The 27770-nt window shown below is 38.6% G+C and overlaps 1 protein-coding gene across 3 annotated transcripts in view; it reads right to left on the bottom strand.

Annotated features, from left to right (window-relative positions):
- The window catches only part of abca2 (ATP-binding cassette, sub-family A (ABC1), member 2), a 122939-nt gene that overhangs the window by 51160 nt on the left and 44009 nt on the right, over positions 1 to 27770 (bottom strand). For 2 of the 3 annotated variants that reach the window (XM_042422515.1, XM_042422513.1), the window contains exons 2-8: positions 23460 to 23553; positions 22630 to 22632; positions 10164 to 10275; positions 6924 to 7081; positions 6080 to 6201; positions 3174 to 3287; positions 1257 to 1433 (exon numbers count right to left, since the gene is read on the bottom strand). In XM_042422515.1, coding sequence (XP_042278449.1) covers positions 1257 to 1433; positions 3174 to 3287; positions 6080 to 6201; positions 6924 to 7081; positions 10164 to 10275; positions 22630 to 22632; positions 23460 to 23553 — 780 coding nt within the window. The remainder of the gene's footprint in view (positions 1 to 1256; positions 1434 to 3173; positions 3288 to 6079; positions 6202 to 6923; positions 7082 to 10163; positions 10276 to 22629; positions 22633 to 23459; positions 23554 to 27770) is intronic. The other variant, XM_042422514.1, reaches the window with a different exon arrangement.

Raw genomic sequence — 27770 nt, 5'->3', positions numbered from 1 at the left:
TCACTATGATGATGAAGATGGTGCTGAATATATTTTAAAGTAACTAAGCCATACTATAGGCTAGTTTGAAAATACACACATCATAATGTTACAAACTACACTATAAAAAATTTTAAATTTTGCTAATTTTATACTTAATATTGTGCAGTGAACAGTCTACAGTCTTTATCATTGATGTTCCTGAGTGGAAACTTCCTGCTGGAGGCAGATGTTTCTGAAGATGGGCTGTTCCAATAAGTTTCATTCTGTGATTATTTCTGTATTAGACTTGGTGTTAGTGTGAGGCAAACAACAAACATACATACCATGAATAGAAAGAAATAAGAAAACACGGAACCTAAAAATATAGCATCTGGAAATTTTCCGCCAGAAGAGATGAATATATTATGCAAGAAAGAAGAGGGGGAGGAGGACACGGACGACACAGACTGGCAGATAAATACTGAATCAATTTGTGTGTGTGTGTGTTATTTAATTCAATTTTTTCTGACTTACACATTATCACTTATTTATAACATTCATCACTAAAAACACATCTGTGTTCATGATAAAATTATAGAAAGTTGTAGTTTCTGGTTCCTCCTGCAGGTTCTTCAGATGCTCTCAGCAGGAATCATTAATCTACCATCGTTTTTGAGCGTCTTCAGTTAAGATGGTCTTTGGGAACAGCTCTTAAGTTTAAGAAGGTTCGTAAGATGAATTTTATGATCATCTTAGTCTTAAGATGTGTTTGGGAAATGAGGTCCTGGTGGTTTAGAGTAAACTGACTTGATTTGCAGTGGGCATGCATTTATTCTCTGTATCTTAATGTTGTCGGTGTTCAGATAAACATTAGGTGCTAGACAGCGATTTCAAATGTTGTCTTAGAATATTGTATATTCCTTCTCCTTTCCATTTTTTCTGTAACACATAAAACATTTGTTTATATATTATATTCTTTTAGCAAGAAGAGGAAAACAAGAGAAACATTTATCATACTGCTGACTACAAAAATTGTAGTTTGACTGAACAAAAAAATCAAATAACAGAGTTCTATATCTTTTATTGAAGCACACTTTTATTTGTGTACTTTTTCATTTATAACAACTTTCCATTAAAAAAGCCTCTACACACTTATAGGATGCTCATTCTCACACTCTCCTCACGTTTTGTTCTACCTGTTAAGGTGGGACAACTTCAACATGTATTATTCTCATGATGCATTAATGAGGTCACCAAATTCAAGTGTTTCAAGTGATGTAAATAGGCAGGTGTACCTCCACCTCCTTCAGGCCCTGCTGGTCATTTCTCTGGTTTCCAGTGACTTCAGTCAGGCCTAAAGCCTGGGACATCAGTCTGAGCAGAGCCTGCCTGTGGGCTGCTTTCGTTGGGTCACGTAACGCTTTGTGAATCAGACCTCCATCCAGACTGTGTACACTTCCAAGCAGCTTCTCCTGAAGGAAGATGAAGACAGCCAAGACATCACTGATAAATAAAAAATAAGCATATGCTCAGTGCTCACTAAAACCAAACACAATAAAAAATACCAATTGTAATAATGGCAGCAGGGTTTGAACTGTCACTGAGCTGTGTGTGAGTGAAAGACACAAGAAACAAGCAACAAACCATCATTCACATTACAGATGTCAGACTGTATCACAGTTTGGTTTTTCTAAACTGGGATAATGTGAAAAAACATTAACATGATACTCAAAGATACCCCATCATTACTCCTTAAATAAAGCAGGTTATAGGGTAAACAGTCATGAAAAATGCAGGTTGAACAGTGCAAACTGTCTAATGTAACAGTGTCAATACATAAAGCTGCATGCACCAATTTATGGCCACCAGGGGGCAGAAAACGTCTTTTAACTCTGCTTTGGTGTCCACCAGCTCCTGAGGAAAACATCTGGCTCTTTAGCTGCTAAATGCTCCACTATGTTCACCAGCTAGACGAACTTTGGCCTTGTTTTAAATGTATGAGGGAGTTCTTTTTTTTTCCACTCGGACCTAAAGTTGGTCTAAACACTGCGGTAAGTTCACACATCAGGATAAACGGTAGTAAGCAGTCTCTGGCCTCTCGTGAACCTGACGCTCGGTGGGTGTGATACTCTGCTCTGACTGTTGTTTTCTGATGTAGCCGCCGTACAAATGAACCAACAATGTCACCAATTTGTTTTCACACGTCTTTTTTGCAGTCCTGTTGGCTCAATAAAGATATGTGGTGGGTTTCATTCACAATTAAAGCAACCTAGCAATTTAATTGTCACGTTTGAGTCTGATGAGAGCAGTGATGCTGGGTGTGGCGAGATCTGATACCTCGCTACTGCATTCAAATATCAAACTGTTTGAACTTGAACCCCCTTTACGGCATTTTCCAAAGCACATCTAATAAAACTTTAACTTACCAAGAAGCTCAAAGCTGGATAGTTTACCTCTTCAATATACTATCTACACCATCATGTGTAGATAGTATATTGAAGTGGACATTTAAAGTAGAGCTACAACGATAGTCAATGAATCAATAAGTTGCCAACTATTAAATTAATCGCCATTCATTCTGAAAATCAATTAATTGTTTTGAGACATTTTTTAAGAAGAACATTTCCAAAATCTCTGATTCCAGCTTCTTAAAAATGTTTCTTTATGCTTTAGTCCTCTATGACAGTAAACAGAATATCTTTGTTGTTGGTCGTGTTAAAACAATGACGACATCATCATGGGCTCTCCAGTATGCTCGACCACAGCTTTCCTCTCTCTCTCTCTCTCATTTCTTTAAAATGAGTCGAGAAGGAGACAGCAAAGTCTAACTTTACTTTTAACATTATCAAATGAAGAGTAATGTCCTCCCCTCCTCCTAGTAACGTCTTTGTCCTCCCTCTTGGCAGAGTTTTACAGCTCTGATTGGCCACCGCAGCCTTCAGCCGCAGTGCCGTTGTGTTGCGTTTCTCCAAAACTTTGCTCTGGTTCAACTTTTCCGGCCGCAGTCCAGCGCAGTGCTGCTGCCGCCAAAACACCCGCAGCCAAAACGCACTTCCCCCATTCACATGAACGGGAGGACTGGTGTTTTTGCCGCACTGCCTGACTTGGTCCGAACATAGCCTAAACAAGACCTCAGTGACCTCATATGTGGATCATACATGTGTATATGTGTGTGTGTGAAGTGAAGTGTGAATCTGTGTGCATGAACTTGCCTCCAGATGAAGGACTTTGTCTCCAGGTTTGTGTCCAGTGTCTCTTGCCCCTTGAATCCAACTTTGGGCTCCTCCTCCCTCTCTGGGAGATGTACCAAAGATAAGACTGTACACCTACAGGACACACACACACACACACACACACACACACACACACACACACACACACAGAAGATGTGAATGAGAGCATGAATCCAATGGTGTGACACAAACACTACGATTTGTTTGAACATGAAATACTGGCTGTCCAACACCTTTCAACAATATAAAACCATATATATTTTTTAAAAACATGTTAACAATATTTTTAACTGCAAAAAGCTGTGATTAAATATGATTTCAGTTGGAATGAACATGTCCTAACTATTTGGATTAACAATTATTTGGGGCCTTTCGTTCAAAATCAACTCAATTCACGGTGCAGTGGAAATGAAAGATATGATTATGTAAGCAGATTTATTTAGAGTTATTATTTATTTAGAGGCCTAGAGATTCCTCCCTACGCCTGTGGTGCAGTACATCAATGAATAACATTTAGTAGCATAGAAATGAGGAGAAAGGGTTGCATGCCTATAAATAACTTTAAAGGTTATAACATAAAGATTACTAACTCATTTCACAACACTACGCCACGAGCTGGTTGCGAGTTTACAAAGATTAAAACGTCAAAAATGCAAAATTGCACCTCGTTAATAACAAAAACAGAGACAGAGCCTTTAAAGAAAGTTACCTTTAAGAAGATTGCCGGGTACTTTCTGCTTTGCAGTCTTTCTTCTTAGTTACTTTTCTGGAGCTCTCAGCTCTCATTGAAACCACCATTTATGTTTAGTCGTCTTAATATGATCTTTTATATCCACATTTCCACCGTGTGCGACCGAAAATGTACTCTTGCAGTGTGTGCAGAACACAGCATTTGCCAGGTACTTTAGGAAGGAAGGAGTAAGACTGCTGGAGCTATAGCTATCCGTTAGCAGACAGGCTCTGTCATAGGCTATCAACAGCCTTGACAACGACACACTGATTGATTGACACGTGGTGCACTGTTTCTATTTTTATATTGGGTTAGGTAATGATGAGTGGGACAGAATATGATAAATGTCTATGTATGCACTGAAAACAAGTATAATATTATAATTATTATTTTAATTGCGGGGAAAACTGGGATAGTTTGGTAGTGAATGTTGAAAACCGGAACATTTTAGTGTTTTACAGATATTTGTCAGGACTCGGGACACCCAGCTTGGACAATCCCGAACAAACCGGGATGTCTGGTCACCGTAGTTACTGCACACAGATATGAGTTTATTTAACTTATAGTAAAATAACAAACATGATGACGTAAAGTAAATATGTTAGTCTAACTTGGAATAAGTTAATAGAATTAAAACTTCTAAGCTGGATAAACTCAACACCTAAACATATGAAGTTCAGTTAAATCTCCTAACTCAAACATGTATTAAAGCTTGTTGCCTTTAAATTGAGACTTTTCTCAACTTTTTCGTTTTTGCAGTATTGTCATGTTCACCTTTCAACAGGGTCGGTTCTTGTCTGACTGCACCTTCAGGCTGTTGCACACCAGTAGGAAGAAATAGACGCTGCTAAACTTTCTCACAGTGAATAAATATCCTGATGATTTGGATTAACAATTATCTGGTTCAAAATCAACTCTAAAACATTCACAGTAGAGTGGAAATGAAAATTGATTATGTAAGAACACTTATTTAGACTTCACTGACTTCTTAAAAGCACATATTTGTCTAATTTCCTCGTTAACTTCCATTGTAAGAATTAGGAGAAGAGAAACTGTATTGATTGATCCAATGTTAATCAATCCATTGATTGTGTTATTTTACAATTTATCTCAACATCCTCCAGCTGGAGACCCATGAATATTCCTTTCATCTCTCAGTTTGCAGGGATCTCATTGTTACTGAGTTATTACAGCTACAGTGTGAGCTGAACACTCGTCATTCAGCGCTGAGAGAGAGCTGTGCAGAACATTTCCAGCGTGTGAACAGCCTCCTGCTGACAAATATTTGTAGTGTGATTAGAATTTTCATTTCCTGTTTATATCACTGTCGAGTTTGTAGAGGATGTAGCCGTTTGTCTCTTCCTGGGACGGATGTATGCAGGAGTCACTATCAGACACAAGCCTGTAATTACTGATGTGAAACTGTGAGGGCTTCACTAGACCAACTGTAATTACAATCATGGCTGCAGAGTTCTGTGTTGGTGCATGTTTCCCATGTAGTCATTTACAATGCTGATGATTTCAATTAGCATAGCTGCAGCTCAGCCGCCTGTCAACCCCTTCAGACCCCCTGAAAATGTTTTAAAGTTTGACCGCTGCCTGGTAACTTAGTTGACTCAAACTAACCAATCAGTGCAGTTTGCCAAATGACAGAGTGAGGCGTGACAGAAGGGCAGAATGGCAGACAGACAACAGGAAGTGAAGAAATTTATATATGCAGATCTCACTTTTTGTCTTGTCTCAAAATTGAATGTCCATAACCACATAACTTATTAACATGTGAGGTGAAAACAAGTGATAATGGCCAAAATCCATCACAGCATTTTCAAGAATCAGCTGTGGGCATAAAAATATCATAAAGACAGTTCAAATTCATTCGTGTGTGTGTGTGTGTGTGTGTGTGTGTGTGTGTTATGTCTTATTGCACTAATAAAACAAATTAACAAAACACTTTTAAATGCAGACTAAAAAACATATGACAAGACGGTGGCTGTTAACATTATGTAAGTACAGTATTTGCTGCTACAGGACTTTGTGACTGTGCAAATGAGTTTATGGCAAAGTCTGAGAATATGCAAAACAAATAAGTCTGTATATGATGCAACAACTGCCTGTTGGTCTGAACTGAGCTAGAGTTAATACATCAGCACGTCACCTCTCTGAGGCTGACTGGAGTATTGAGCAGCAGGCTGGCGGTGGAGTTGGACAGAGAAATGTTCTTCACCAGGAACTGCTGGAAAACCGACTGGTTCTTTAACACGCTGGCCAGTGTGAAGCCTGCATACAAAACACAAACACACACACACACAATGGTTTAAAATTCAGCTTTCTGTCCGTGTGGACACATGTTTTATTCACTGAAATAAGCGTTTCGATCAGCTGACAGTACTCGGTCTCATTAAAACATCCTCTGATATACAAACACAACAACTGACCTTGAGGAGTGCAACATTTTGTGAGAAGTGCTGAGCAGAAGAAGCAGCTCTAAGATTTAGTTTACATGGAGTCTTTGATGGCATGAAGTTACAATCTCTCATATAAAGAAGATTCAGCATCATCTTATTTGATCCATAGACAGATATTTTTTATCCCACTGATTTCTGCCAAAACAGATATCATGAAGCAACCCTGCCTCCTAGAAATTACATTTGTGTATGACTGAACTGCAACAACTAATACGGATTGTAGGAAACATAATTCCTCTCTCAGTATAACGAGAAAATGTTACTTAATGTTTTGAGCAATTCACAAAAATGTTGATACAGAACAATTCCTGCTGGTAGTGATTACTACTACTTTACTCATTTGTGGGGAGATTTTAGACACTTGTAGCTCTTGGTTAAGGTTGAATAATAATAAGTGAATAAACCTCAGGGCAGAGAACTACTGAAAGACCAGTAATGTCGACATTTCTAAAATATTTGAGCCCACAAAATCATTATCAGGAAAAAGAAAGCTGGCAGAGAAACACATTGTCTGAAGAAGGCTGTGTGTCAGACCCTGGCTGTTGTTGTAGTCTGGTGGTAAAGGGGTGCTGCTGAGACTCTCCAGGTGCTGCTGCAGGGTCTCCAGCTCTTGGCCCAAACCAGGCCGATCTGAGGTGAAGAGTCGGTTTTGCTCGACCACCTCACTGATCCGCTCCAGCAGCTGGGTCACACTGAGAGAGAGAGAGAGAGAGAGAGAGAGAGAGAGAGACATGAAACCAGGAACTGCACACAACAGGAAATATTTTTTTGATAGTCATTTGAAAGACATCAAGAAATCGGAGCAGATAACGGGGGAGGCGGGGGGGGGGGGGCATATCATGAGGTTAAGCAGAGACAGATCAACTGCTCGTCTGCATACAATTACAGGTAATGACAGTCTTTCTTTTTTCTCTTGCTCTGTTAAATGTGTTTTAGATGTTCACTCTATCAGGTAATTAGCACCATTAAATAGCAAACCATTAGTGGTGCTGTGTGTGTGTGTGTGTGCGTGTGTGTGTGTGTGTGTGTGTGTGTCTATGTGAGTTACATGTAGGAGCGCCTGTGTTTCTATGTGTTTACAGCCAAATGTAGAGCAAATTTGAATCATATTTCCAGAAATCTGCAGAAGAATAATGTGAATTAATGCTCCGTCCACTGCTGTTACGTGCATATTAGGAGCTGAGTGATCAGATATACACAATTATCAGACGGGGGCACAACAAGACGTAATTAATAAGGCACAAACCTAAAACAGTGGAAAATTAGAAAAGTGCACTCGTATATAGATGTATACAAAGTTTGTAATAAAGTGTTTTTGTAGAGTAGAGTCTCAGTTTTCTTTAAGATGCATAGAATAGTGTAACTGAGCATCCTGGTAACAATAAACGGGAAGATAAGTCCAAACTTCTTAATTGAAACATTATTTATTTAGAACATTTTGTTGTCACACACCACACAAGACAGACCCCCTCCCTACCTCCCTCTCCCCTCCCAAACAAAGAAGAGTTCAATCTCACTCAATTGTCCCTCCCAGCTCCCGTACAGTCAAGATTGCAGCGAAGCTAACAAAAACGGGGATTTATTCATCTTGTACCGTGCTTAACTTTATTGGATCCTGACATATCGAGTAAAGAATGAATCTGCAGATGCTCCATTTCAAATGGACCAAACTTTTCTATGGACGGCAGTTTTTGGGCTACAATAAAGGCCAAAATGTGGCCTGTGACAGACTAGGGAAGCCTTGTTTTTAGCATAGCCGATTGCTGGAAATTCCTTTTGCTATGTCAAAACACGTATCGTAAAACGGTGAGGAAGATTGTGAATCACTGCAACCACGAGAGGTCCTTGAGCAGTCATAAACACACACACACACAAACACACAAACACACACACACACACACACACACACACACACACACACACAGACAGACACATGCACATGCCTAGAAGGAATAACAATGTAGCAAACGTGATGGAAATGTGACATTTCTGTTTGTTTCAGCGTTTCATCGTTGTTTCACACAGATCTGATGTTTTTGTCTGCTGCTATTTCTGCAATATTTTGAGATACTTAAGAATTTTACACCTTTTCAACAAAAGTGGAGAAATGAGGGCAGTGAGAATAAAAACAGGTGGACAGTCTCTGTTTTTCTTATCAACACCTTCCCTGAACTACAAATGAAGAAATCACTTTGACTACACATACAGTAGGTCGTGTTTACAGTCAAATAAACATGAATGAGTCTACATGCAAAATATCAGTCACTTATTTATCCAACAGAACTTAAACATTTCTTGTTCCGCTGTGGCTCAGGAGGAGCAGCACCTTAGAGCAGCTTTATGTCATTGTTTGTGTGTGTGTGTGTTAATGAGTTGCTTTGGTTGGAAGCGAAACAAATGCAGTCGATTCACAAAAAAAGAAACAAAAAAAAGAACAGGGTTTAAAGTTTCCAATTGACTGCTCCACTCCAAATAACCTCACAGTATAAACTTGAAATGTGTTCAAACAGCTCACCAGTGTGCACAAAGCACACAAGAACATTTGAAGTTGAATGAAAAGAGATTTAAATAACTAAATGAAGGGCAGTGGAGGCCTAAAGGTTAGAGAGGCAAGCTTGTGACTGGAGGGGCGCCGGTACAATCCCCTGGACTGACAGGATAAATCTGGATGGGTGACTAGATCTGAACTGTCAAGAATGACTAAAACAAACTAGACAACCATCAGATAATCTGAAGCAAAGGAGAAGCTGTGGTTTTCTGCACCTAGCAGTCATGCCCTAGATTTTAATCTCAAATGTAAAAAAGAAGAAGTTCAAAAGTTCCACATAGTCTGATGTAAGTGACAGATAAAGAAAATGTCACTATTTTGTGTAAAGTCATGTAACATCAGCATGTAACTGATAGATGTCTTGGAGATAGACGATATGTGGTAACAACAATAAGAGGAAGTTGTAGAGTTATAAAATGAAAAGCCAAGAGAGGCTCAAGGTTCCTTTTTCTCTTTGAGGCTCTTCTTAGTCTTTAAGCTTTTTGCTTTTTAACTTTTTGCTTAAATTTTGTATTTTACTTTTTACATTCTTAGATTACTTATTTTGTAAAACCAAATAAAACCGGTTTGTATTTTTATACACTCCAATCAAAGTTCCTGAGATCCTCTGGTGTTCCTTAAAGGTAAACAAGACTCCTCCTTTAGGATAGGCAGACATTCATGATGTATGATGACATTTGTTAAGGATAAACTTGCAGTGTTAATTGAATAACAGGAAGGTAATGGTTCAGATTTAATGACTGAGGTCAACATGCTGCTATACATGTGACTTTTCAACATAAAAAAAAGTATTGATGGATTTTGAGACTCTTATTATTTTTTTTGTTCCTAGTCTTACTTCAATATGATCTTGAGTTCCAATAATGCTTTGGGGGATATAAACAGGAAGTATAACGTTGACATGGATTTACTGAGTTAGCTGTGGGCTATAACTTTAGGCCTATATTTGTACAGGTTTTGGTAAATTGTCTCCATTAAAAGTATGCTGAATTCGTTTTTAGAAGTTCCTGTTTGCAATGTAGCCACAGATGTACAGACAACTATCACTAGATTACATTAATTGCAGTGAAATGTTGAGGCTTCCCTCAAGATTCCCAGTGTGCTCATCTAATACTGGATAGGAGTTAGGTGGACTGGCTGACATCCAGGGTTTCTATGGAAGTGTAGCCTTATACGTCCCTCTCAATCTCAGCATTCTCACATAAGTACAGACAAACTCTACTCACGTGGAGTTCTTGTATTGCAGGAAGCCAAATTCATCCCTCTGTCCATCGGGGCACAGCGACTGCATGATGGGAATGATGCCAGCTGATGTGAGGGGGGCTGCGCTGTAAAAGGCTGAAAAGGGGGGTAGGAGGGACGAACAGAGAAAAGACAAAACCACAGAGACAAGGATGGGAGGAATAACAGCCAAAAGAAGAGGATGTGGCAGAGGGAATACAGAGGACAAAGATGTAGGAAAAGAGGAGGATGAGGACCAAAAGGTAGGGTGTTGTCATTAAAAGAAAACCAAAGGACCAAATAGGACAATGAGGACGAAAAAGACAAAGGAGACATTTTAGTGTTAGAGTTGGAAAGGAAGAAAGATAGCAGACAAGCCACCAGAAGGGCAGCACGGCAGCAAATGGTGAGAGATGCTCCCACATGTCAATGCTGAATACACAGGCCTTTCATCATTTTGTTGCACAAAAATGTGATATTTTTCCTCATCTGTCCATAAATGCTAGCTGGACAAGCTTTCAGCGAGGAAAAAAAGAAACTTGCTAAAAGCCCAATGTTTCCATGGATACTGTGCTGAGTGTGGAGGCTGTATATCCGCCCACAAAATCACTTCCTATTGTCCTCCAGCTAACTCTCTCTCATATCATCTCTTATTGAGAAACAGGAGAAAGAACTAGAAATCCTTTCTGGAGCACAAATACATCTGTATCTGTAACAGGTGTAGAAACAGCCAACACACGATTCATATTATAACTCTGTTACAACAGTAAGATGCTGCTTACGCATTGTTACTTCATTAAACATATTTAATATATCAGTCGAGCTTATTCTCTGCAAAACGGGTATGTTTACTTTTAATACATAAAACACATTTAGCTGGTAATATCTCTGTACTTTTACTTTGATAGGATGTTGAGTTCAGACGCTATTCTCTTACCACATTGTTCATGTTAATACTAGCCTAAATTGTAAAGTGATAAAAAAAATGTGTCATGTCATCATATAATGATATTGCCATGTGTTGACAAGTTTACATCATAATATTATTTTCCTGCTGGCTCCACCATGGAGAAGTTAGTTCCAAAAAGGAGCTGAGTTTGGTATCGTGGTAGTGGTTTGATAAGACATATTATGTACATTTCCAGGTCTACATTTTTAATCTGGGGCTCTACTGTGATATGTTTGCATGATGCATGACATGATGCATTTGCATTTACAGTTAAAAACTCATTTATCTTATCCTGGCCCTTTATGCAGCACCTCAGTTCAGCCTCCGTCTGAAACAGGCCGTTTTAGCTCCTGTCTCTTTAAGAGCCTTCTCTGTTCTGATTGGCCAGTTTCCGAAAGCTGCATCACTGCTTCGGAGGCTCAACAAACCATGAAACAAAGTATAGCAGCAGGATTTCACTACTTTTTCTCATTCTTTACTCAAAATGTCAACTTCTCAAATATATCCGTATACATTTGAGCCAGAATCCAATCCCAAATATGAGAATGGACAACGTAAACAACACCTTTCTAACAACCTTAGCAACAAAGGCTACGGAACAGACTGCTGTTTATGTTTATGTGCTGGTTGAAGCCCTGGCTTTTGACTTGCAGGGAGCATTTCTACATATGCTAACCTCAACTTTTGGAACTTTGACCATGTTTAACATAGATACTGTATCCGACATCAGAACAGTATATAAATAACACAAAATCACAAAAAGCATGATACGGCTCCTTTAAAGTAATTGTTCAAAAATATTAAAAAATACACTTTCTGGCTGAAAGTTAAATAAGACAACTGATAACACTCTCGATCTCTCCATTAACTGTGAGGAAAAACCAGACTCTTTCTTGGCCTGGCACAGCAACCTCCTGGAATCTTGTCATCACCTGGTATACCAGCAGAAAGTTGGGGAAGTCACTACAGCTGGCCAAAAACCAGTCCAGCACATAACAGCTACTGGACACACCTTCTACCCAGTTAATATTAGTCTGAAGTTATCAACCAGCTGCTGTACATGATCCTGTAATTTCCTGTAACTTCAGTGAGGGTCTTTCCTGGTTAAATGAAGTATTGTACACCTCAGACTGATGGTTCTACAAAATACAGAAACCAGTTTGTCACAGCACATTAAACATTTCTACCACAATAAAAGCCCAAACAACCATTTACTTAACAATAGAGAGCCCAGGTGTTAAGAGTGAGAACAATAACGTGAACATAAAAATAGACAGTGTGTAGTCTGCATCATTTTAATTATATACAATAAATAATTCTTTATGCCTAAATAGACTTTTTTATTAGCAATGAACGGGTCTAGATATTGAATATCAATTGGTCTTTGGACTTTGGTCACAATGTATTAAGTACATGAAGTAGGTCAATAGATTCAGTTCATTGACATCTGTCCTCTCTCACCAACAAGCTGAGCAGAAAGGCCATCAAGTCAAGTGTTAAAGGTCAGAATCATCATTAAGTTAGACATGAAGCACACAACCCGCTGTATGGAACAAGAATTACATAGAATGAGCAGCAATTCAATAAAGACTCAGTCAAATATGCAAAGTGTCCAACTGCTTCTTTGCTTACAACTCATCTTAAAATACACAAAAAACACACATCAAGACACTCAGATAGGGACTGCACGTTTGATTGAACAGAACATATTTAAACCTTGTCTTGTACGAATCAACATATTTCAGGATACTGCAGAGAAACAGAATGCAGTGAGGCACATTTGTGCTAGATGGCAATGAGGTTAATTACTCATCAATAGCACTATTGTTCCTACGACATCATAATTAACGTTGCTCCAGGACCATCATTGCAAATGACCAATCACGTTGTTGTGATGTCATAGCTTTGCAACTCAGGGAAAAAGACCAAAAACAGCGTTGCCAGATGTATGATAATTACCGTATGATAATTTTGCCCTCTGTATGATGTACGATAAATAATTTCAAAAATCCCATAATGTATGATAATTTCATCATTTTGTGACACTTAGTATTAGTATGGGGCAACCTGTACATGCTGTGTCCCACAAGCTGCGTCAAATGCTGCCTCCCACTGCCATGATAAATGAAAAACTCACATCTACAGTGCAGAGGAAAGATGCAACAAATTGGACAGTAGCCTAGATGTCTAGAGAAACATCTGAACATATATGCCAGATATGCCTCCTTTGATAAGTGGGACTTCATGGCATGTCCATGAATTCAACACGTGTTGCAGCAGCAGTAGACTGTTTTCTGAAATTACACATTAACGCTATTTGTTCTCTTGGTTATGACTCATGTATGATAATTTCCTCAAAATATGCTCATTTTAATTCTCTAATACTATACTTTAACATTTCCCATCTGGCAACGCTGACGAGAAAATACAAAAGCATTGCTCCTTGCCCCCTCACATGCATACTGTATGCAGTGGGGAACAGAAGGTAGGCATTAAAAATACTTTCTTTAATGATATGATGGGACATCTTAATCCCAAGATTGACCTTTTAATACATGCCTTTTCCCGTGGATCCATGAAGGCTCAATTCTTAATGTAAACATTAATATTTTTAATAATGCAGCAGGTTGGAGGGTTCCTTGTACAATTTACAGCATTAGCTCTCTGAGAATCTCTTTCATATCCAAGCAAAATTGGTATTGTAACTGAATTATCCCTAACTGAATCAATATTGAATCAAATCGGAAATTAAATCAAATTGGAACACTGGGTTGAGGGTTGAATGAGAGAATGAAAATGATTACCGTAAATATAATTAATTGGCTCATGGACGTGGAATTTGGCTTAAATAAACGATTACATAAACAATGTAGCTGGCAGTATTTGCCCAGGATTAACTTGCATGTTTGTCCAGGGCCATCATATTAAAGTTGGTCCTGTGCCATTATATGAACGTTTGTCATAATTATTTAAGACATCTGTTTCAAACTTTAAAAAACAAAACATTTTCTTTTAGTTTCCAGAGGACCAGAGTAGAGAGCTTGTGAGACACCAGCTGTGGATGAAGTGTCGCTCACCTCGATGGTTTTGTTGGGCTTTCACGTTTGCTTTCTGAGTCCTTAACTGTACCTACCAAGACTGTCTTTCACAGTGAAATATAGTTTTCATCGTTTTCTTTTCAGTGCAAAGGACTAAAACACATTATGAATCATGGGTGGTAATTAAATGCAGTACAATTGCAGCAGTTACACAAATAATTTAGTGTAATTTGGAATTTTCACTGAATTACCTCAGTAACACATTAAGGCATTTTGAAACTGTCTTGTAAAGGAACTGTAGGTTAACGTTTCAGTGTGAGGTGAGTCCTTTGAACACTGCATTAAAAAACATCCAAATTGTATGACAGTATCACATACAGTACAAATAAACTGAATAGTTTCAACACTTCACTGAGTTTTAATGATATAAACATACAACATGCTATATAGTAGTATGTATAACTGGAAACTTTGTGATCTTCCACTATTGTGAGTTTGATCACACAACAGTTTGTAAAAAAAAAACCTGGAAACTGTTTTAAAGTCCATGTGAAGCAATAATAAACATGTTTTTCCGAGCTTGTCACACCATAGAAAAATGTGTTATTAACCACCTAGCCAAATTTGAATGATTAAAAAAATCTCCAAGTATATAAAGTTATGTTTCAAAATTCTGGAAAAATAAGCAGTATTCTCTGCTCTGAAAGACTGGGGGCATGTCCACTGAAGGTGCTGACAGCTCAGCCCAACTGAACAGTCTCTGAGTTAACAATGCTTGTATCAAACTCCCATATAAAAATACACAATTTAAAATAGGCCTTGTTTGTAGGTGTAAACTTTGTGCATATAAAAGAGCCAAAACAAGTGCTATGGTAGAAAAGCAGTTCATATAAAGAGTGGATCACAGCAAACTATTCATATTTACATAACTCCATGTTGTGGTTTTATAAAAAGCAATAAAGCAGCATATGGTCATTTTCGGAATTTCATTGGCTATTTGAAGCACCAGTCATCGGCAGAATCTGTTCCTATTGGCTCGGTCTTTACATGAAAGAAGAGGGGCAGGCACCTCCTTTCAACATGGACTCTCGTTGGCTATTGTAGGCTGTGGACAGGACATGGGAGCTCCTATTAGGTCAAGTGAGGTGTCAATCAAAAGGTCAGAGTGCAGCCGCCATTTTGATACCAAGATGTGGCTAATGTTTACATGCTAACACAAATTATGAAGATTAGGACATCTGCCAGCTAATTTAAAATGATGCAACAGCCATCCTTGGATATTTATTGATGTAATAATGTGTTTTGGACTAAATATTTTATTGGATTGGCTCAACTGGACCTTTGTCAATGTAAGAAGACCAGTTTTGTCGGAGCTGTATCAGTCAGTGGAGTAACATGGGGCTTCATAGGTGAGTAGCATGAATTTTGTATTGTTTGTTTGTTGGTGGTCTGACGGAGGCGTTGGTTGTACCTGCTGTTGTGATTGTATCTTGAAATGATTTGCATCAATTAAGTCACAAGAATCTTAGCTTTCCAAAGATGTGTTGCATGAGTACCCACTGAAAGACAGGAGTTGTGTACATAGCATAGTTGTGCATTTAACAGTGTGACAGCCCGTGGACAGGCTGTTGGAACGTTAAGGGGTTTTAAGAGGTGCTGGATTATTTATACAATGTTATCAAATGTGTATTATTAACATGATATCAATATTTCGTTTTTTTAAATATCAACTTTAATACGATTGCCCCGGCAAATACTGCTACCTACATAGGTAATTGTTTATTTAATCCATGGATGGTTAATTATATTAACTGCAATTATTTTCTTTCTCTCATTCAACCCACAACCCAATGTCCCATTTTGATTCCATTTCCGATTTGATTTGAATTAATATTGATTCGGTTAGGGATATTTTAGTTACAATACCAATTTTGCTTGGATATGAAAGAGATTCTCAGAGAAAAAATGTTGTAAACTGGAAGGAACCCTCTAACATGGTGCATTATTAAAAATATTCATGTTTACATTAAGAATTGACTCCAGAGCAGTTACATTAATGTGCTTTTTACTTGTTAGCTCAGTCAGCCGTAATCATACAGAATAAGAAGATGTAGAAACATTAGCAATAATTTCCACATATCAAAAGTAGGCTATGGCCTAAAATACATGTAGGAATTATTAATATATGACTTAAAGATAGAGTGAGTATTTTTTGCTATTTAGTTGGATGATGAAGAGACCATTCTGAATATGTCACATAAAAAAACTTAAAGTAATGTCAGACTGTTTCTGCCACCGAGAAGTTAATGACTGATGAGGTCTATCTGACTGAAATGTTGCATTTATAATCATGGGAGCCAATTAACAGTATTGATTATTTCTTTTAATAAAAGACAACTATCATCACACAGTTGTCTCGTGTTATTCTGAGCTGCAATGATGGAATCAGAGGTTAAAATCATCTACACTGTCAGCTGTCACTCCAGGGATAAAATAAACTTTGCACAATTAAAACACAGCTAAAATCATCATTATGTTTTTAGTGTTGTACACGATCTCTCTGTTTTTCGAAGCTCTGTTTTAAAACCAGAGTGGAAATAGAAAGTCTGGAACAATAACATGTTTCTACTGACCTATAAAAATATATATTGCTCTTTTTTACTGGTCATTTTACTGTAACTCAGGACTTTTGTCCATGTCGGGATCTTGTAGGAATGATCACTCTTTTTTTTCCAGTGATCTGATTGGTCAGTGGTCAGAGTGTTGACAGGTTGTGATCTGATCCTCTGAAGTTAACCTGCTCCGGAGCATAAGTTACCATGGTGATGAACCTTGGTAAGAAGTGAGCCACCGTCATAGGACTGAAAACCCAGAGTTACACCTGCAGTTACCTCGCTAACCCCAAATCCTGCTTCGTAGTACAGGCCTCTGGGAGCAACATTAATTATGATGTCATAGGAACAACACCAACACGGAGATATCAGATCGTGCTCATCAATATGATGACTTTGCAAGGCAATTCTCAATACTTTGCAGTATCATCAGCCCCTCACTGCTGTAGTGTAACAAAGTTATGGATTTCAATATATATGTTATAAAATATGATTTATTTGAATCAAAGTGCCCGTGTCCTAAACATCAGTAAGTAACTTTCCAGCCAATAAAAATATTTTCAGATCAGCAATATAACCACATCATCACTTCTTACTGTAGCTTCATTGTGCAGCTCATTAGTTTGGAAAGGTGATAGTATGAACAGCAGATTAGATTATTCCCCATACTGTATGTATTCACATCAGTGTTCAAGTGAGCTCCTCTCTGTCCAGGTGAGTGAGTCCAGTCACTGAGGTATCAGGACTGAGAGGAGCACACTCAACAGGGGGAGGCAGACATATTCATTTTCACACACATACTGTACACACACACAGATTAGACATACAAACACTAGCCCTGATCCACAACCATCATACTACTCATCAAGTACCTAGTATCTACCAAAACCTGGGCTTAAGGTCACTTGTCACTTCTTCGCTCATAAAATTTGTTGTGATGGATGTTTTTACATTGAAATCCAAATAGTTTTAGTCATAACTTATGGAATTAACATTGTCTTGTCAAGCTGGAGCAAGTGAAACTTTAAGCTGTTGGGACCTGTTGATTTTACCGGCTCCACTGCAGATAATTGATGTTAATTGTGTGAGATTCTTCATGATGGTGTCTGTTCATGGCCTGAGTCTTTTTGCTGTTTAACAAAGCTAATGAATAAGTACCAGAGAGAGAGTAACAGAGTGGCCAGCCCTCTTATACATAAACAATTTAGGAGATTACCTCATGTCAATTTAAGACTAAGCTCCTAGGAGCAGCTCAGGGCTGTGAGGCCATTTTGGTGTAGTGTAATAATAATGTAATGTAATCCAAGTTTTAAGTCTTTTTCCAAAAATTAGTCTTCCAAAGTCTTATATTCAGGGTCATCTTATATTTGGGTCAGTACGGTAATAATGATGCACAAGTGCCTGAAAACCACATAAATATGGACGCCTAACATCAACCAAAGTCCGTCATTGAATTTAATTAAACCCAAATTTCATGGACTAACTTTATAATTTAAACATTCATATGACCGACTCAATTATCATACAACCTTCCTGAGCTGTCAGATGACGTGAACACTCACAAGTCTTTAATATCAGAATCTTTTCCATCCATCTGACATACTGTGAACGCAACATCAGTGATGTAAGATCACATGATGCACACTGGCATAAAAGGACTTTTATCCCTGATGTAACAGCTTTATCATTTTTTAAGTACCAGTCTAATAAAATCTGGAAAATGTCTAGAGGAGGCGTATCATTATTATCATCATTATCATTATTATTTTCATACCATTCATGTGTGCGGGGAGCTAACAAGAAGCCAGCTGTCATACAGTATGTACATCCATGTTTCAGACAGGTAGCTGGTAGCAATAGTTGTTGAGTGTAAATGAGATTTATCAGATTTATACTTTTAATACAATGGTTTTAATCTTATAATCTTAAAAATTCTGAATCAGGACCTCCCAGGTTCGGGGCTTTGAAGCAGCTCATCCTGTTAGTCTGTGAAGCTCATGTCAGCGCAGCACTTTTGAATGTCATGATCATATTTGAGTGTTATTGAGTAATGTCAAGTACACCACTCATGTACATGTAAGCTGAATTGGTCAATTTTTCTATCGAAAGCTATACGAGATGAAGTTTCTCTGACTGACAAAAAAAGAAACTGTCTTATTTTATCTGATTGTATTGATGAAGGTTTGTGATTATATTTCATACAATCCTCAGATTGTTCAGCCCTAGCTGGAAGCTAAACATGACAGAGACTGAGGTTCTAGTCAGTATTGATGTTAGTATTGAGTGCAGTGGAATAGGATTTCTGTTTTTTACACTTGACCAAAGTTGCTTTTTCCACATTAAGAATCCCTGACAACATGCCAACCATCCAGGAAGTTCTTTTAGACAGGCTTCCTGTAACAGATTTTATGAGCCGCTGAGTGACAGAAATGTAAAGATCTCAGAGATGGTCGAGTGGTATGACTGAGTTATTACTGCATCAGGACTAGTCATACATATACTGTATGAAGACAAAGACACAGAAACACACAACCCCAACAAAGGATTAAGATAACCAGGAGATCAAAATGTTTTCATAAATTAATCTTGTCAGCCAGGATCACATGTCAGGATGAAATGATGACGTGACACTTACACACTGGTCCATCCAACATGTTGAGATCATGCATCATGCACAGGCAGACAAGAAAAGAAAACACAGCCAGAAAGAGAGAAACGGATTTGAAAGAAAGAATAGCAGAAACAAGGTAGAGGTGAAGTAAACAAACAAGGACAAAAAGCATCAAAATAAACTGGGTGCTACAGTACAATGGCTACAGGCAGTAAAATCAACTCTGGACAGTGTAACACATTACTAAAAGGTGAACTATGGACACAAATAACCACAGCACATGGCAAGAGGCAAACCACATATTTGGAACAGCAGCAGATTAGTAGAAATATGTGTTTGCCTGTTTGAAAAGCATGAGGAAACTGCATAGAAGTACGTAATATCTGTATGACTGCAGGCAGATCTAGGCCAACATGAGTCAGCAGTGGTGTTCGCTTTCTATATTTAAAACAACAACATAATGGAACTTAACATGGAGGGAAGGATAACACCAGTATACCAGTCCAACCCACTGTTAGAGGTACCTTTAAACCAAACTCCCCCAAAGCTGGAAAGGCCTTTTCCACAATAATCCTGAGCTTTATTTTCAAAGCTTTTGCCATCATTATAATTAATTGTGATCAAAATGCAATCACTCCCTCCACTAAACTGAGGAAAGCTGTTCTTTAGCAGCTGCGCTGAGCAGAGCCAAACAAAGCTCGGCTAAACATGTTTAAAAGGGATGAAGTGGAATCTTTGGGGATCTCCTGATTCGATTTGATTCAAAATTAATTCTTAATTGAATAAATAAATGGGGGGCGGGGGGAGGGCATTGTTTTTAGAACAGCTTTATGAATTGTCTTGATGAAGGTCACTGTCTGACTAATAGGAAAGAACTTAATGAATGTTTTCTCTCAACATATAATGTTTGAAATTATTATTTGGCAAATTACAAAAATGCTGATACTGAACATATGATTAAAATGCTCAGTGACAACATATTTCATTATTTATCCACGACATCCGATCTTGCAGTACAGTATCTGCTGGTAGTAACTATAGCAATATTAAACTTTTTATATAGTTATGTTTAGACATTGGCAGCACTTGTTTAAGGTTAGAGAAAGATCATGTCCAATCATGTTCTTGGTTTAAGACAGAAAGAAGTCAATGGTGATTTGAAGAACACAAGTTTCTTAACATTGAAACCAGGATCTTTCACTGACCTTCACCGAAGTGCTTTTGTTGCCTTAACCTAAACATACATGGGAATCAGGACGTGAAACCAGGTCTCTGCTGTCAGAGTCAACACTCTGCACTCAGTACCCCGTAATGACAAAGCAAAACCAGGATTTTAGGATTTTTTTGTAAATTTATTAAAAAACTGAAATATCACATTGACATAAGTATTCAGACCCTTTACTCATTACTTAGTTGAAGCATCTTTGACAGCAATTACAGCCTTGAGTCTTCTTGGGTATGACACAACAAGCTTTGCACACCTGGATTTGGGGATTTTCCGCCATTCTTCTCTGCAGATCCTCTTGAGTGCTGTCAGGTTGGACAGGGAGCTTTGCTGGACAGCCATTTTCAGTCCTCTCCAGTGATGTTCGATTGGGTTCAAGTCAGGGCTCTGGCTGGGCCACTCAAGGACATTCACAGAGTTGTCCCTAAGCCACTCCTGTGTTGTCTCAGCTGTGTGCTTAAGGTCATTGTCCTTCAGCCCAGTCTGAGGTCCTGAGCACTCTGGACCAGGTTTCATTAAGTCCCCCAGTCCCTGCTGCCGATTGGGCAGGTGATGAGCAGTGCCTGGTTCTCTCCAGACTTGATGCTATGAATTGAGGCCAAACAGTCCAATCTTGGTTTCATCAGACCAGAGAATCTTGTTTCTCACAGTCTGAGAGTTATTTAGATGTTTTTTTGTAAACTCCGAGCAGGCTTTCCTGTGTCTTTCACTGAGGAGAGGCTTCCATTTGGCCACTCTGCCATAAAGCCCAGATGGGTGGAGTGTTGCAGTGATGGTTGTCCTTCTGGAAGTTTCTCCCATATCCACACAGGATCTCTGGAGCTCAGCCAGAGTGACCATCAGGTTCTTAGTCACCTCTCTTACCAAGGCCCTTCTCCCCCAGTTGCTCAGTTTGTCTGGGCGCCCAGCTCTAGGAAGAGTCCTGGTTGTTCCAAACTTCTTCCATTTAAGAATTATGGAGCCACTGTGCTCTTGGGAACCTTCAATGCAGCAGAAATGTTTTTGTAGCCTTCCCCAGATCTGTGCCTCAACACAATCCTGTCTCTGAGCTCTGCAAGCAGTTCTTTCAACCTCATAGCTTTGTTTTTGCTTTGATATGCATTGTCAGCTGTGAGACCTTATATAGACAGGTGTGTTCTGTTCCAAATCATGTCTAATCAATTGAATTTACCACAGGTGGACTCCAATCAAGGTGTAGAAACATCTTAAAGATGACCAAGAGAAATGGGAGACACCTGAGCTTAAGTGTCATACCAAAAGGTCTGAATATGTATGTCAATGTGATATTTCAGTTTTTCCTTTTTAATACATTTGCAAAATTTTCTAAAATTCTGTTTTTGCCTTGTCATTAGAGGATATTGAGTATAGATTGATGAGGGAAAAAATGAATTGAAACGATTTTAGCATAAGCTGCAGCATAACAAAATGAATTACCTTCTGAGATCCTGTATACACAAGATCTTTCAAAAAGGTCAAGCAAAACATTATTTACTAACTTTATCATTAGCTATTACATTTTTTTCTTTCATCCATGTGAGTAAAAAACAACCAATATTTAAAAACTTTTTTGTAGTCTGTGGAACATGAGAGCACATTCACTGAGAGACTTCGGTGACTTGTTTCAAGCGAGGGGAGAAAAGGGCTGCCCAAAAAGTCGACACATTTTTTGCTAGATTTTTTCATGAAAAACAGCTGCTAAAGGCGTCTTTAAAGCCGCCATATCTGGCAATAAAGTTGCCAAGTTGTGGATAGCTTGAGCAATGTAAGCAACAGTAACACCGTGTCCTAACAGCAAGCGAGTGTCCGACTATCATGTCGCATCGCGTAACATCGGAAGCTCTCCATCCACACTGAATCCACTTCTGTTATGTCATGTAAACAAACCATGTACCTGTCAGACTGGAGACATAATCACTCAAGTAAAAGATGGGTGAATACTTGCTATTTGGGATGTCAACGGTTAACCATTTATTGGTTAAATGCCAAGAATATTTTTGACTGGTCACGCATGTCTGTCTATAGGTTAATTCACATACACACTCCGTTAACAGCTGGACAATGATGTGTTCACAACATCAGATCTTTACCAGTGTAAAACCAACTTCTACACAGAGTGTTGCATTATGGGTTGTTTGTAGCATTAATGTTGCTAGGCTAGCGAGCGTCTTAAAGTCTGTTTATAGTGAGTGTATTAGAGCCAGTCAGCACCAAAAAGTGTTTCGTTAGTCCAGTTTAACCAGCAGGAGTTTCTGAAGGCTCATGTAACATGTTTTTTGGCCACAGAGGAAATAAATTCATGACGAGTGAAAACCAGTCCAAAGCGTCTTCTGATGTCTTTACTGCAGAAACAGAATATATCAAGCTGCCAAATACCACTGTCACAGATGATAAGGAGCTCAAAAAGATAACTGCTAATTTCAGCTAAATAATCAGCTGTTCCTCATCCATGATGTGCTTTTCAGGCGAGCATCAGAAAGTAAATAGAAATAGGGCGCCCAACAAAAGTTCAGCTCAAAACAGCATGCCGCATCACGCCGTGAAGCGCTGCATTGCTTGCGGCCAGTTAGGACATTCCAATATAGAAAACAAGTAATCAAACTGATTTTGTTGCTGACGCTTGCTTGTATCACATTCAGTTAGGACACAGTGTAACTGAAAGGAGGATAGGGCTTAGTGACCAGTTAGTTAACTTGATGAGTACAACATTATTATTACTGATATTAACGATGGCCAAAACTATGAAAATAAGACCCAAATTGCAGTTCACTGGAACAATCCCGAATACAGTAGACTTTATCAACAGCAGCCAGGAACCAGGAGCCTCTGCCACTCCACCTCATCCCCCTGCTGTCTCCATCCATCCTACCTTCCTTGACAGGAATCGCTGGCTTTTTCTGCCTCAGACCCAGAAGGATGAAGAAGAGGACCAGTGGGATGAAGATCTCAAAGGCCAGCACCCACTGGAAGGAAGAAAGAAGAAACATTATTTGAGTTGCATTTTCAGTTTCCAGGGTGATTCTACTGGAGACTCCTCAAGGTTAACGTCAGTCATGATTCTTTACCATGAAACTCTCCTTGTCAGTTTTCATCTCCCTGCTTGACTCATTTGGACGGCTGAAGCTTCATATTAGCTTCAAATAAACTTTTAAATACATTTTTGCACAGGAGGAGGACTGTGGATTTTGTCCTACATCAATTATATGTAAGTGTACTTTATGTAAGTGTGATCAAAACAGTTTTAAAACAGACTTGAAAAATGATAAACCGGTTGTTTAAGGCCGGTTCAAACAAATACGTTGGCCTAAGGTCTACTGGCTGCCTTTCTTCTCCTCTGTTAACAGTCAAAACATCCCAGCTCTCTGTTACCTCCAGTCATTCAGCATTATGGTACTGCACTTCTAGTAGCTGCAGGAATCTGGTTTCACCTCATCTTGTGATGTGATGTGTTGTGTGATGACAAAGCCACATGAGGGCACTGAATCCTCTGTCAGGAATCATGGTGACAAAGTGTGTGTGTGTGTGTGTGTGTGTGTGTGTGTGTGTGTGTGTGTGTGTGTGGCACTATCTCGTTACATTGTCCACAGAGAACTATGAGAACCATGATTGTGTGTGGATGTACACACACATGCACACCCACACACACACACCAACGCATCTTATGTGTGTGTGTGTGTGTGTATTTTTGAAGGTCATGACAGACAAACAGTCCATTTATACAGAGACAAGAGACCACTGATACACATGCACATACAAAACCTCACTTCTTATTTTATGACACACATTCAAATGAACCGGGACTCCGGCACACTGTACACACATGTCCATTTAATATTTTAAAAAACTGAATACAAGTTAGAATATACTTTAGAAGAGACTCACAACAAAGTTATAATACTACATTTTTATGTGAAATAAAAAATATGAAGGTATTCTGTATTCAGTGTGCAACAGACTTGATTAGTGTATACAGAGAACATGCAAAAGAGTTCTAATCTGCATGACCAGTAGGCCATAAACATGTCTATACTTCCTCTTAGAAGTGGACATACTGCACACACACACACACACAAACACACACACACACTCAGCAGAAAACAGAGGACTGTTGTTCTCTTGTTAAAATTCATTGACTGTATTGATTTTCATGTCTTGGAAGAAGAAAAGCAAACATCTGATTTGAATAATAAAACAGAAGCATGCTGTTAGAGTGTCAGATCCTGCAGTTTCCCTCCACTTCCAAGTTTACATATTAGATGTCAACTTTCCTGTCCTGCAGGCACCAACTCACCATCACGGCATCCTGGACTCTCTCTGCTACTTCAGCTGCAAGTTTATCTTTTTTATTATTTCTTTACAGTCCATGTAAAGGAAAATCAGAGATTTCTTTTCAAACACATTATACATGTTAGGTAATAATTGCTGAAAACATGTGAACTATGTAATATTGAATTGTAGAGCTGGAGCGTTAAACTATTTTTCACCGTTTCTGTGTTCAAGATTTTTTGGGGGGGGACCTGAAATTGTGGCTTGATGACATAGAGGGGTGACCAGCATGACTCCCCCTCCACTATATAAACACTAGAGCGCATGTACTCATAGTTACTATTTTTACACTGGGTAGTTTCACAAACTTTCATCAGAGACAACTGGGATTCACTTTGGATAATCCAGCTGGGAGGAGGGGTCGCGTCAACAGACGTGGTGCCAGCAGCAGTAGACACCCTGCACCACCTGTGGCTTCAGCCTCAGCACCGGCTGCATGGTGGTGGGTGGTCCCTGGCCAGAGGGAGAGCATTTACTGGGCAGCACTTCACCAAAAAGCACGGCATGAGAGGCAGTTGCTCCAAGGAGCGACCGCCACAATGAAGTTGCCAAGGACTTTTCAGCAGAGAAGTGAGTAATGTTAAATGCACCGAACTCCATTGAAAAAGATGACGATTTAACATAACAATGATTGGTGATGGATCACTTGTTTACTACATATTTAAGTTACATTTTTACTGAAACACGTCCACATTTACCTTCCAAATATGTGCCAAATTAAACAGTGGCTCCTAACATGACTTTATTATTAAAATATCATCCATGTTGTTTGTCCCACACCTACAAACAAGGCCTATTTTAAATTGTGTATTTTTATACAGGAGTTTGTTATGAGTGTTGTTAACTCAGATTGGTCAGTTGGGCTTTGCTGTCTGATTTGCAGTTTAATAATCAGTTTGAGCACAGACAGAGCAGAAAGGTCCGCTGTACAAGACATCAGCCTGATATCTGCAGACTGCTGCTAGCTTGTGTTAGCTACCTGGCAGGTAGAGACAAACTGAACAACTTAGAATCTGGAAACTGTTCAGTGGACTCTGAGTAATTCAACTCCGTAACCAGAGATGATACCTCATCAACTAACACAAACTGAGAGCACAGATCAGTGTGCAGAGTCTTTTTCAGTCTGTCCTTCTTTAAGATGTGACCGTTAATTCACTACGAGACAGCTCACCACCTGGAGTCACCACAGTCCTGTAAACTGTAAACGTATCACATCACAGTTACAGTAAAAGGACTGTCATGACTCAGGACAACTAATGTAGCAACTAACATCTCTACTTTTTGCCTGAAAGTAACCTTTTGTGCATGTTGTAATAACTAGATTTCACAACTTAGACATTCTAGACATCCAGCAAAAACAAAAGTTTGAACTAATCACATCATTTGAATTTTCTCTGTGGCAGACACACCGCTGGCCAGTGTTTTTCTTTTTAGCAGAGTGAACATACAGACATTTCAAATGATGACAGTACACATAGCCTTTTGTTTTCATACAGCACACAGTATTATTTTTGGACTGTTTGTTTGCTAATTGGAGTGTATATATGTCAGTTAACATTCTGTCATTAACATTTCTTATTTGCTTTAAATTATATTCTACCTTTGTTTTTCATGGATCCGGCAAGTTCTTCCCTGGACAAAAGATGCAGCACCAGTAAAGATGGCCTCTTTTACTGTGGTTGGCAGGAAGTGGGAGAGGCTAACTGGGTGTGAAATTCAGTTAAATCTGATTGTTCTGGGAGTTAAAGTTTTGTTGTTTTTTTGGTTTAACAGTTAGATTGGTTTGAAAGAGTGTCTTATTTGTTTGTATTATGGTTAATTTGTAATATAGTAAATATATCCTCACTTTATGTAATTTGTTAGGTCAGTTATGTTGAGTCCAGTATAGGTTGTTTAGTTAACTTCAATTTAAGTTTAAGTGCCATAGTTTTGAAAATATGTTTATCTAATTTTTCCTATTTTTGTATTTTGAAAAATTAACTTATTTGTTAAATTGAAATTAAGTTTTTGATTTTGACACCTGGTGTTCTTAAGCCTCTGCTTGGTCCCTGACAATCACCCTGCCAGGGTTATTTTTGTAGTTTTGACCATCGTTCTTATCAGTAATAGTAAATTGTCCTCATTGTATTCTAAAAAGAAGTCTGACAGGTCAAGAGACAGGAGCGATCAGACAGGTTGAAACAATCCTCCAAGTTAGGCAAACCCACTTCCTGCTTCAACATCAACATACTGGACTTACTGTAGCTGTGCAATGAAGGATTATTAGCAACCGGATAAACTGTTAGTTTGTATCCAACCTGTCTGATCATCTTTCTTGCCTCTTAAGACGTCAATGTAGTGATGTCACCATGTTCCTAACACTCAGCAGTTAGTTAAGTGGGAATGATGTCATCATAACTGATAGGTATGATGGACAAAACTACAAAAATAAGACCCAAGTTGTGATAAACTAAACTATGCTTTAACAAGAACGGTCCAATCGAGATTAAGAGTCTTTACTCACAAAAGATACCTGACTTATAAATAATGCATTCACATAAAAAACACATCACACAGAAACTGGTGTTCCTAAATGTGAACATGCCATAAAAATGTGCTTATGCATGTTTCACACTGTGCCTACACACACTCTGAGTCATCGGAGCGGAGTGTGATACAGCACTGTGGTGAGGAGAGGAGATTTTATTTGCTGCTTTTAATGTTTGCAGCACATCATAGATCTGTATCAGCAAGTATTGTAAATAAATGTCATACTGTCATCATATAGCAGATTCAATAAAAATAATGAAATACTGATTGAATACTTTATGTATCTGATATTGAAATAACAACTGTAGCCTGCTGACTTATACAC

Source organism: Thunnus maccoyii, chromosome 9 (genome assembly GCF_910596095.1).
Source record: "Thunnus maccoyii chromosome 9, fThuMac1.1, whole genome shotgun sequence".
Lineage (NCBI taxonomy): Eukaryota > Metazoa > Chordata > Actinopteri > Scombriformes > Scombridae > Thunnus > Thunnus maccoyii.
The sequence above is the reverse complement of the archived record's forward strand: the minus strand, read 5'-3'. Positions and strand labels throughout refer to the sequence as shown.